The 13,005-nt window shown below is 48.9% G+C and overlaps 1 protein-coding gene across 1 annotated transcript; it reads right to left on the reverse strand.

Moving 5' to 3' along the window:
• Nucleotides 1-338: 338 nt before the first annotated feature.
• Nucleotides 339-11,033, reverse strand: LOC123164906 (heat shock 70 kDa protein 16). Its single transcript, XM_044582515.1, has 9 exons — nt 9,765-11,033; nt 9,437-9,649; nt 2,761-2,853; nt 2,614-2,682; nt 1,935-2,135; nt 1,714-1,860; nt 1,275-1,403; nt 781-911; nt 339-670 (listed from the first exon to the last, which is right to left on the reverse strand). Exons 1-9 carry the CDS (start codon nt 10,917-10,919, stop codon nt 610-612), a joined length of 2,199 nt encoding a protein of 732 aa, XP_044438450.1. The 5' UTR covers nt 10,920-11,033; the 3' UTR covers nt 339-609.
• Nucleotides 11,034-13,005: the final 1,972 nt, after the last annotated feature.

The following is a 13,005-nucleotide window of genomic DNA, read 5'->3' on the forward strand; positions in this document are numbered from 1 at the left end:
GGAAAATATTTCAAAAATAAAAATTCAAAAAATTTAAATAAAATCCTTTAGAACCGGTTGGTGTTACCAACCGGGACTAAAAGTGGACCTCCAGGCAGCAGCCACGTGGAGGGCCTTTAGTCCCGGTTCGTATAAGAACCGGGACTAATGGGGGGACCTCTAGAACCGGGACAAAAGGCCCTCTAGTGGCAACAAAACATTCAATCATGAAGATCTATGGTCATTGATCATATCTCCCATACATGAATCCAGCAAGCTATAACTATGCGCTCCTTGGTAAGTAGATACATTGCACACAAATTTGCTTCCATTTCTCAGCTTTTTCGTTCACATCAAACTAAAGCAGACAATAACCTTTATCTGATTGAGAAGAAAAAGAATTCACATGTATCAACAATCATGGCTAGTGAAAACTGCACGTCAGTGTACTGAGATGCAGGCACCCAATGGCGGGCAGTGTGGTACAGAGTTGGTCGTATGGCAAGGTTAGAAGAAATTCGTACGCCCGTATATCTCTACAAAATATCAAACTTGGCCATGGCCATTCTGCAGGGAATCCTCAGCAAGGTCTAATATATCTATCTGATTTATGCATTTGATCTGAACCCGCTAGCATCCATCATCGTTGTCATGCCCCCGTGCCTTGCTAGTTACTATTTTGCTACATGACCTGCAAATGGAACCAGCCAAATCTAAGATATTGTGGAATGGAGAACCAAACAGTTTTTCAAAGTAGCACAAAATGTCTAATTTTGGATTCAAGGAAGAAAGGTCAAATACATGTCCAGCTCCTCTTCCTTTTTCTTGATTTCATGAGACCAAACTACAGGGTCAACATCCTTGGGCAAGGACTCTTGTAGTTGCGAGCTCTCCCTCAGCCACAGCTCAACTTTAGTGCACTCATTGTCAATCTGAAAGATAAACCGGTCATCAGAAGTGCAAGTAGCAACAGAATTCTATATAGCATGATACTATGCAGTATGCAGACAGAAATACTAAGTTAAACCGAACTACTGTCAACACTTTGTGTGTTCATTATTAAGTAACCTAGGTTTATTTCAATTGCTTCATCCTTTTCTCTTTTGGCATTTGATTACAGTAATTCAAGGAAGTACTATAATTAACACATATTGCAAGGAATATGAACAGTTCCACTTTACAACTTAGATCAACTTACCGGCGTGTTGAGTTAGTACAAACTAGCAGACCACACATAGATATGCAATGATTCAAGTGTTAATAAGGGCACACAAAAAAATGGTTAAATAACTTACAGCATCTCGTTCAGGCGCAGATAATGACTTGGCAGCCATTCTATGGTCAACAATGCGCTTCAGAAGCTCCCTTGTAGCTTCAGCTCTGGCTTCCTCATCTTTACAACGATATTCAATGGGATCTACAAGCTTTAAATATAAAGAGAAACATAAGAAAATAGTCCAACAAAGAGGTGCATGGTCCAAAAATAGGAAGAACGCATTGGAATCATCTGTGCATTAACATGGAATGTGCGATAGGATACGATGGACAACAAAGAACAGGTATAAAAACTATACAATTTGAATGTCAGTTAAGCCCAAAGGTGAAGTGATAAATCATGAAATACTATAATGCCAAGGATAAAATACATTGACAAACATATATCAGAAAATATGTATAAGGTGTATAAGGGGCCACGGATGCAGATAAAAAAACATCAAAAGGTACCATTTGTACCTTTTTTAGCTCCTCGAGTTTACTAGTGTAAACTGCTTCAGTCTCATCATCACCTTCTTCATAAAGCCAATCTTCTGTCTGCTGTAGATTAACTGATATTTCTTCCCTTTCAGAATCAGTAGCAAAGCCCCGATACCTCTCAGAAAGCTAGAAAACAATTTATCAGAGAACAGAACTTTTAGGTTGGGAAAGGAATTGGGAAAACACTCTCAGACTGCCACCTTATTACGCGTGTCGTACACGTAGGATTCCAATGCGTTCTTCCTCTCTTTCGTTCGCTCGACAAGTTTATCCTGATAGGCCAGTTGTTGTTCTTGCTCTTGAGCTTCCAGCAATTCCTGCTTGCTCATTACACCATAAATACACTCAACAATCTGCAAATCCTGCCGGTGCATTGGCCGTTCATTTCTCGACTTGTGATCCTGCACATAATAACAGTTGTCACACCTAGTTAGTTGGGCAATAACTGAAAGATGACAGTTGCATTGGCCGTTCATTTCTCGACTTTTAACATTTTATGCATCTGGCAGGGCGTTCCCTCCCCCATTTCAAATACTCAACATACAAGGTATAAATAATCTTACGGTACCTTCTCCCAACCAGCTAAGGATTAACAAGATTATCACAGAATTTAGCACCTTAAATAGTTAAAGTATCATATATATGCCAGTAGATTTGCATATATTACCCACAAATGGAGTATACTTGCAAGTTAGTGCAGCACTTTTAGTACCAACTTCAACGCCAGCTACTAATTATACTCATACAGCAACTCATGCTACTACAATATTTGCGAAAATCGGCTGAATTTGCATGCCTTTGGTCATCATACTGCAATTTAGTTAGAGGAACACATGTAGCATAGATCTAGGATCAGGGAGGGCTGGCATAATTCCTTACCATGTTATCATTGGAATCGAGTTCCATAGAGTCAGCAGAATTTGCATCCCTTTGATCTTCGTCAATCAACTGAGGCAGTTTAAAGGTTAGAAAAACAATATCAAACAACTTATAACTAAAATCTGGTAATGACTAGTTGACACTTACAACAGCTGATTCCACTGAAATAAGTCCATGGAGATTTAACCGGATTTTCACTTTCACTTTAGATTTTTCACTATGTGCTTGGAAAGGTCCAATCTGCAATAAGCAAATAACACTAGAATAATTAGAACTAATCATGGAAGACATCAACATTGAACAGTAAGCGTAACTTCGTTCAATGCATGTGCGCATATTTCTTGTGCCACGATTCAACTGGCATACATGTGTCATAGCTTTTGGAAGAGGTTCGACAAACAAATTATGACGTCAGCACGGTAGGTAAATGTGCATGTTACATCCTCCTCCCCCAGCCCCTAAAATCCCCAACCCACCCACCCCAAAAAAACCTTTGTACTGAACCATGACCTAATATGTATGGAGCTACCACCAGTCCATCCGAAGTTAAGGATTCAAACTGTGGATCCCAAAGTTAAAGGGATAAGTGAATAAAATGCGAGAGAGCAAAACACTGATCTTTCAGTGCACGAAGGTCAACTAGAGCTAGGAATACAAAAGTTATCTAAAATGTTTTCAAAATGATGATCACTTGATCAGAAACTAAACAACTTGATACTTTGCAGTAACAATAAAGGCACCACATGAGCTCTTAGGAGACGAAATTTTATGATTTGTTAAGACAGCATGTTAGTGTTTCATGGCCAACTTAAGAGAGCATTGTGAATATGATGACTTCAATGATGACAGGAAAACTGTTGACAACTATTAGAACTGAATATAACAATACTTCTTTGTTGAAAATATGTGTTGCAATCTCTTTAGAGAATGAAGTTGCAAGGTAGTTTCTGAAGAGAATCATTTCGTGATCTATAATATAAATCTTACAGTTCCAATTGTCTTGTTCTTGCACTAATGTTTACAATGGTTCACACTTACTAGGCATACTACATTGAAGATATGCACTTCCAAATAAGAGATACTACAAGTTGACTCCCACCCTTATACTTGTTGGATAATGAGCAACTGGCTTTACTGAGGGCCAAAGGCCAATACATATACATGTGTGGTAAAGTGCAGGAAACCCCTTATACAATGGGAATAAACCGAAAAGAGACTATACACATCTAACACCCCCCCTCAAACTCATGGTGGATCAACAACACTGAGTTTGGAGAGGAAAAAGGCATGCTGCGCTCGAGTCTGTGCCTTCGTGAAGAAGTCAGCCAACTGTAACTCAGAGGGCACATAGTGAAGAGCGAGAGTCTGATCCTGCACAGCAGCACGCACGAAGTGGGCATCCACACCGATGTGCTTAGTGAGCTCATGCTTCACCGGGTCACGCGCAATACTGATAGCACCAGTACTGTCTGACAGTAAGGGAGTCGAGGTAGCAGCAGACACACCAAAATCCTCAAGTAACCACCGTAACCAGATCACCTCAGCCGTCAGCATAGCCATGGCTCGCAACTCAGCCTCTGTACTCGAGCGAGAAACTGCAGTCTGTTTCTTTGTCTTCCAAGCAATAAGAGAGCCACCAAGAAAGACACAATAAGCAGACAGCGAGCGTCAATCAGAGGGATCACTAGCCCAGGTAGCATCAGAGTAAGCCTGGAGCTCAAGAGAACTGGAGCGGGGAAAGAAAAGGCGCTGAGAGATCGTGCCACAAAGATATCGTAGAACACGGAGGAGGTGACTATAGTGGACAGAGGTGGGGGCTGAAACAAACTGACTCAGGATGTGAACAGGATAGGAGATGTCAGGACGCGTAACAGCAAGATAGACAAGGCTACCAACGAGGTGACAATATCGAGTGGGATTAGGAAGAGGGTCACCATCAGAGACACGAAGCTGGATGTTGAGCTCCATAGGAGTCACAACGGTGCGGTCATCACTAAGAGCAGCCCGAGCGAGAAGATCCTGAATATATTTCTCTTGAGAGATGTAGAAGCCATCAGAGGTCGAGGAGATCTCAATCCCAAGAAAATAGCGAAGAGGACCAAGATCAGTCATGAGGAACTGGTCGTGAAGGCGGGCCTTAACAAAGGCAATGTAGTCAGAGTCGTCACCAGTGATGATCATGTCATCAACATAAAGAAGGAGAAGAGTCCGACCACGAGGAGACGTGTGAACAAACAACGCGGGATCATGATCACTGGGCAAGATCAGTCATGAGGAACTGGTCGTGAAGGTCGAGGAGATCTCAATCCCAAGAAAATAGCGAAGAGGACCAAGATCAGTCATGAGGAACTGGTCGTGAAGGCGGGCCTTAACAAAGGCAATTAGTCAGAGTCGTCACCAGTGATGATCATGTCATCAACATAAAGAAGGAGAAGAGTCCGACCACGAGGAGACGTGTGAACAAACAACGCGGGATCATGATCACTGAGCAAGAAACCAGCGGCAGTCACCACAGAGGCGAAGCGCTCAAACCAGGCGCGAGGGGCCTGTTTAAGACCATAGAGGGAGCGGCGAAGTCGACAGACCATACCGTCAGGAGCATAGTACCCCGGTGGTGGCTGCATGTAAACCTCCTCACGCAACTCGCCATTGAGAAAGGCGTTCTAGACATCAAGTTGAGAGATAGACCACTGACGAACAGAAGCCACAGCAAGGAGAGTGCGGACAGTGGTCATATGAGCCACAGGAACGAATGTCTCATCATAATCGCGTCCCTGCTCCTGCTGGAAACCACGAGCCACAAGACGAGCTTTGTAGCGCTCAAGAGAACCATCGGAGTGTGTCTTAATCTTGTAGACCCACTTGCAGGTGATGGGGCACCGGAAGGAAGGGAAACCAGCTCCCATGTACCAGAGCGCTCAAGGGCAGCAAGCTCTTCTGCCATCGCAAGCTGCCATTCAGGTTGAGTCATGGCAGTCTGATAGGAAGTGGGCTCAGCAATAACAGAGAGACCATACCGAGCAGGAGAGTAGCGATCAGGCGGGGGGCGAGGCCGAGCCCGGAGGTTGTGAACCGGGGGAGGCGTGAGGAGAGGTGCACCAGAGGTGGAAGGCGCGTCAGGGGAGACATCCTCAGGACGAGGGCGACGAGTATAGTGGAGAGGGAACGGTGAGAGAGGGCGACGGACTGGAGATGATGGTGGAGAGGTGGAGGAGGAGGAGGATGGAGAAGATGGGATCGGTGGTGAAGGAGAAGAAATGAGAGGTGCCGGAGAAAAAGATGACACAGGAGGCACATAGCAGGGTGTATCGGGAAGGAGAAGGAAAGAGAGATCGTCCACAGAGAAACACGAGGAAGGACGTGGGTAGTAGGAACGAGACTCGTCAAAAGTCACATCACGCGAGATGCGCAAGCGACGACCCACAGGATCCCAACATCGATAGCCCTTGTGCTCATCACTGTAACCAAGGAAAACACACTCAACCGACTGAGCAGTCAGTTTGGTGCGTTCTCGGGGAGCAAGAAGAACATAGCACACACATCCAAACATACGGAGAGCGGAGTAGTCAGGAGAGCGACCAGTGAGACACTCCAGAGGAATACCACCCTGCAAAGCAGTCGATGGCTGAATGTTGATGAGATAGGTGGATGCAGAAACAGCCTCAGCCCAAAAATAGGGTGGAAGGGAAGCAGCAATCATGAGCGCACGAGCCGTCTCAAGCAAATGACGATGCTTACGTTCGGCAACGCCATTCTGAGCATGAGCACCAGGACATGAGAACTGGACAAGAGTACCCTGTTCCGCGAGAAAACCACGCAACAGCTGAGAGATATACTCTCCAGCAGAGTCCGCACGAAAAGTACGAATGGGCGTGGAAAACTGGGTACGAACCATGGCAGCAAATCGTTTGTATATAGAGAGAACCTCGCTACGAGATTTCATGAAGTAGAGCCAAGTGTAGCGAGAGAAATCATCAATAAACAAAACATAGTAGCGATGACCACCTTTCGAATCAAAGGGAGCAGGACCCCAGACATCAGAATGAACTAAGTCAAAAGGACGCTGAGATACAGACTCACTAGTAGGATAAGGTAACTGAGTCTGTTTGCCAAGTCTGCAACCATTACAATGTAGGGAGACATCTCCAGATACAGACCCTAAGAGGCCCTGACGAACTAACGAAGACAAGCGAGAGCCACAGATGTGACCAAGACGATGATGCCACTGCTGGAATGACGCAGACGAAGAGGCAGCAAGAGCATGGGAGTTGGCAGAAGTGGTGGCAGCGGAAGGAACACAAAGCCAGTCAACATCCCAAAGGCCCTCTGACTCACGGCGCCGGGGGCCAGCACCAACCAAAGCCTTGGTGCGACGATCCTGAATGGAGCAAGAGTCGGTATCAAGAATGACATGACAACCAGAATCAGTGAGTTGGGCGGCAGAAAAAAGATTCATGGTAAGGCGAGGAACATGGGAAACACTAGGAACAGAAAAGGATGGAGTGTAAAGAAGACCACGACTAGCAACAGGAAGAGGTGTGCCATCGGCGGTAAGAACATTAACAGGTGAATCAAGAGGTCGGAGAGAAGACAGCACAGAAGAATCGGGAGACATATGAAAGGAGGCTCCAGAATCCAGAACCCACGAGGATGTACCTGACTGTGTAGAGGCCTGCGGTGATATAGAAGGGGATGCAGTCATAGCAGCAGCTGAACCAGTCGACGAGGAGCCAGAGGAGGCAAGTAGACGCTTGAGGCGTACAATGTCAAGGTCAGTGAGTGACTGAGTCGAGGAAGACGCAGGAGGGCCACTGGAAGGGGAGCGTCTCTGGTCTCGCTTCTTCTAGCGACAATCAGACTTTGGGTGACCTGACCGGGAGCAGTAACCACAGAAAGTGTCACGGCGCGACGTACTCTTCTCAGCATAAAGAGGACGGCTCACCCCCCCTGAAGGAGTGGGCAAAAGTGGTGGAGCAGTGAGGCGAGCAGATGACACAGGAGCCCGGATGGCCAACACTGAAGGAACCACAAGTAACCCAGCAGAGCGAAGACGGGTCTCCTCAGCACGAAGCTCAGCAAGTACCTCCGAGATAGGAACACGACCACGAGCAAGTAAGTGAGCCCATCGGGGCTCAAACTCGGAGCGGAGACGAGATAAGAACTCATGAACCCTCTGAAACTTCAAGTCAGACCGCGTAGTCTGACAGCAACGGCAAGTGCCACAAACAACTATCCTCAGTGAGTCAAGCTGACGCCAGATGGCAGAGCACTGTGAATAGAACTCATCAACAGACGAGTCACCCTGCTGAAGAGCATGCTCCTGACGCACCACAGAGAGGTATAGAGCATCGCCAAAGGGCTGATAGCGCTGACAAAGATAGGACCACATTGCTCCAACAGTGCCGAGGCCCATAAACTCCGAAGCAAACTGAGGAAGGACACTCACAGTGAGAACAGCAACAGCCCGAGCATCATCATTGCACCACTGAGTGTAAGCAGACAGATCATCCCGGTAGACAGAAAGAGCATCAGAATATGCGGATACCTGCTGATCATAAGCGTCAACCGCAGCATCATCGAGAGCCTTGGCGGCATCCCGGTCAGCCTGAGAAGCATCAGCAGCAAGGACCGGCGGCACTGGTGGGATTGGGGCCACTGGCGCAACAGGGCATGGCAGACAAGGGACCTCGCCAGAGAGAACACCCCACAAAAGGAGTCCACGCATATGGATGCGCATGAAGCCCACAAACTCAGCATAGTTGGTGCTATCGAAGATCACCGAGCACCGAGGGACGGCAACATAGCCCAAAGAGGACATAAGGAAGTCTCTCTGCTGCAGTTGCTTGCTTCCCTCTCTTTTTTTTTGTTTTTTTTTTTTGAGTCAACGCAAGCAGACCCGAACTGGATCTGGATCGAGCAGGTGCTCACACACGAGCGAGCAGGAAATCGCTTAAGGGCGAGCAGAGGAGCGCTCGGGGAGGAGCGGATCGAATCTGGACGGGCGAAGGGAAAGCAGCAGGCAGCCGGACGAGCGGCTGGGGAGAGCGGGAGGAGCCGCGGCCGAACTGGATCGAGGGGAGCAGCGGGCGGACGGGCCACGGCGGCAGCAGGAGATGCCGGGAGCCGCGACCGGACAGGCCCTGGCGACCCGGTGAGGGACGGGAGCAGAGGTGGCTGGGAGAGGGAGGCGTCCAGACGGTGAGGAGCGGAGAGGAGGCAGCAGCTGGACGTGGAGAGGAAGGGAGCAGGCGGCCGGCGACGGCCGGAGACAGCCGGCGGCGGGCAGGCTAGAGGCAGAGTGCACGGAGTTGCAGCGTGCGGGCGAGACGGACTAGCCTGGCATCTGATACCATGTTGGATAATGAGCAACTGGCTTTACTGAGGGCCAAAGGCCAATACATATACATATGTGGTAAAGTGCAGGAAACCCCTTATACAATGGGAATAAACCGAAAAGAGACTATACACATCTAACAATACTCACGTATTATGATTGACAAGATTGTTTATCCATTCTAGGAGTATTGTTCATTGCCTACTTAAGCACCAATTAAGTGAACACAACAAGGCTTCTAGATGATAAGCCAGCAGAAGACATGAAGAAAGGTATCCTCTGATTGTTGTAACTTGTAAGCAAGGAGTGAAAGCATCAAAAGTTCTACAGAAACAATGGTGCCATGAAATGAAACACTACTGTCTTGGAAGCTATTGTTTTTGCACATGGAGATAACATAGTCTTAGAGCTAAATAAAACAAAAGAGACATCTGGATCAAAGGCTAAAACATGATCACATTTTATCAGTCAAGAGAGTTAAGTGCATACCTCAAAACTACCGATTTGTGTTGAGGTGCCAGGGGGCAGTTCATTCTCATCCACATAAAAAGCATCCAAAGTAAAACCACTGTTCCTATGCAAAGTAATTATCTTAACACTAGGAAGGGGCTGGCCTCTCCGGAACAATGCGTTGCTCGTCAATGCTGATATTGGGCCTTCATTTGTGCAAAATCCTATTGAGGCAGGGATTACATCTTGCACCTGAAATACACCAAATGCAACAATTCTCACTAGACAGCCAGCAATACAGCATGCTTCAAGTACCACACTGAGCTTATATAATCAGAGACTACAAGATAAAAGCAGGCATGCATACCTCATACTCCCGAACACGGAATGTGGGACTAAGCATTGCACACTGCAACGCGCAACCACGAGCCACGCACTCACTGACATTGATTGTGCGACTAGGCTCCCTTCTAAAGAATCCGGCCAGAACTCTAGCGATAGCAGGTACCCGAGACCCTGACCCAACGAGCTCCACAGACTGCAGCTTATCCAATCCAATACCTGAATCTGCCATCGCCCTCTTGCACGGCTCAACAACTCTCTCCAGCAGCTCAGCACAGAGCTTCTCGAAGTCTTCCCTCCGGATCATCCCCCTCACATCCTTCTCCTCCATGAGGCACTCTATGTTGACGACCGCCTCGGCATTCGCGCTCAACACCTTCTTCGCCTTCTCACAGGCGGCCCTCAGCCTCATGCTCGCCTTCACATTACCCACGACATCGATCTTATACCTGTCCCTGAACTCCTCTGCGAAATGCTCGAACAGCACCTCGTCGAAGTCCCGGCCGCCCAGGTCCGCATCGAAGCCGTGCGACAGCACCTTCATCCCGGACGGGTCGAAGGAGACGACCCCGGCCTGGGTGTCGGAGTGGCCGACGTCGACGAAGGCGACGAAGGTGGGGCCCCCGGCGACTCCGAGGTCGGAGCGGTAGAGGCCGTAGCCGAGGGCGGTGGCGGCGAGGTCGTGCATGAGGCGGAGCGGGCGGAGCCCCGCGACGGCCGCGGCGTCGGCGTAGGCGCGGCGCTGCGCCTGCGTGAGGTAGCAGGGCACGGAGATCACGCAGTCGGCGACGGGGGCCCCGAGGTCGTCCTCGGCGAGCTGGCGGAGGTAGGCGAGGAGCATGGCCAGGATGTGGGTCGGGGAGAGCGCGATGCGGCGGCCGAGGTGGTCGACGTGGACGCGGGCCCCGCCGGCGGCGTCGACGGGGAAGGGGAGGCGCGGGAGGTCGCGGGGGACGGGGCGGGAGGCGAGGAGGAGGAGGCGCTTGGGGCTGGAGAAGGGGGCGTGGGAGGAGGCGGCCCCCGACGCGTGGGCGCCCAGCAGGCGCGCGCTGTGGGAGAAGGCGACGGCGGCGGGCGACTCGCGCTTGGACTCGGCGTTGAGCAGCACGTCGATGCCACGCTGCCGCGCCGCCGCCGCCACCAGGGTGTCGTTGCCGACGTCGAGCCCCACCACGCTCATCGCGGCGGCGGCGGCGGCGGCGGCGCTGATGGCGGCTGGCCGGGAATTGGGATTCGGGATTCGATCGACGCGGCGGGGGTGTCGGGACTCGGGAGGGAGTGGGATTTTGGGGGGTGGGTGCGGGGGTGGGGAGTGGGGGTGGTGCGCCGGAGGGGTACGGGCCGCGGGCGCCGGTGTGGGCGACGACTAGTCTGCAGCGCACGCTAGCAGCAGGTGGTGCGGTCGGGTCGGGTCGGGTCTAGTCGGGGCAGTTTTGATGGCCCTGTCACTGATCTGCTGGGACATGACTGGTCCAATGGAGTTGCTAATCAGTAATCGCCATAATCATTTTGGATAATCAAACTAATGTCACGACCGCGGTAGAGACGTGGACTCAGGTTGCGCCATCATGTGAGGATGAGTAATGCTAGATACACACATAGTCACGGGGATTTACAAACCGGTAAGTTTTGATTGGAGATTAAGGGGGAGGAGGGGCCCACCGCCCCGAAAATCAGGGGAAGAGATTAGTTAGAAAGAAAGAATCCTAGTCAGCATGTAGTTGTGTGTACTCTTTATACGTTTGGCATTATTGTGTGAGGATATGTGAGAATTAACGATGGTGCCTTGTGTGTTCGTGTGTGTAAGTTAAGTGTGGGTGTGTGGGATAAGCCATGGTTGTACTCCCTCCATCCCATAATATAACGCTTGTAAAATAATATTATATTGTGGGACGGAGAGAGTAATTCTTAAAAAAGAAATCAAGTCGAACGAAATAGAGAAAAACAATTTGCTCTCTTCTGTCTCTCTCTGTTCACCTGTGTTGGAGTATAATGTCCGGTCATCTCCTACAGATCAGTCTTTTGTTTGCATTGGCTAGAGCATGCACTTCTACATGGTAGCGGAACCAAGAGGTCTCGAGTTCAAGACTCAGCTGGCGCAATTAAATTGTAGCACACTTTCAGTCCATGTTTAGGCCTGAGGGAGCAACACGTGGGGGAGTGTTGACGTATAAATATGTTGCCTAGCCTCTTCCATCATATCAGTCTGATGGGTGAACTGATTAGGTGCATAAACTTACAACAAAGAGGTTCAGGCTTCAAAAAGCCAGTAAACGCAATAAATAATTGCGGCATGCCCCTGCTTCCGCTTCCGACGTTATATGGCTCCAAGGAGCATAGACATGAGAGGGAGTGTTGGAGTATAATGTTCGGCTCTCTCCCACAGATTGGTCTTTTGTTGCATTGGTTAGAGCATGCATAGACGTGACGGTGAGTGTTGGAGTATAATGTCCCGGCCCTCTTCCATAGATCGGTCTTTTGGTTGCATTGGCTAGAGCATGCATAGACATGAAGAGGGGAGGGAGGTTGGAGTATAATGTCCGGCCCTCTCCCACATATCAGTCTTTTAATTGCATTGGCTAGAGCATGCACTTCTACAACCTACTTTTTCCCAGCCTTGGGCTGGATTCTAGTACCTTCCTCACATCGCAGCACATCACCGGCACCCGCAACTAGCATCTCCCTGGTACCTCGCATCAGCCCACCAAAGGATCTTTCCGCTGCCCGCCAAGGGAATATGGGATACAATTGGCGATGAACAGATTCAATCAGAGTCCATGGAGCAAAGTCCAATGTTTAGATGATTTTGGAATTCATGTCCTTCGGAGATTATTCCCCCCTAAGGTTCTTCCTTTGGGAAAGCATAGGAATTTCAAACTGACATCTTACTCCTGGAGATGGGATACGAGGTCCTGCTTGACACTTGCTCTTCTCTGTTTTTCCTTAAGTTTGTTATTATGGCATTCCTTTCTCTTACAACTCTTCTAAAGTTCTTGCATGTTCATACACTAAAAAAAAGACAGATCTGTGACATTATGGCTCGAACGAAAACTTTTTCTGTCATACTTATGACACTTCTATGGCGATAATTGTGACAAAAACACGTATCATCATTGATGTGGTGGATTCTACTTTTATGACAAAAAATCATGATAAAAAATTGGCTTTTGGCCCTGAGCCGGTCGGAGACGCACCGGTGTGGGCGAGGACTATTTTGGAGCGCAGGCAGGTGGTGCGGCCGGGTCAAGTCAGGTCGGGGCAGTTTT

The sequence above is a fragment of the Triticum aestivum genome, chromosome 7D, assembly GCF_018294505.1.
Source record: "Triticum aestivum cultivar Chinese Spring chromosome 7D, IWGSC CS RefSeq v2.1, whole genome shotgun sequence".
Taxonomy (NCBI): Eukaryota; Viridiplantae; Streptophyta; class Magnoliopsida; order Poales; family Poaceae; genus Triticum; species Triticum aestivum.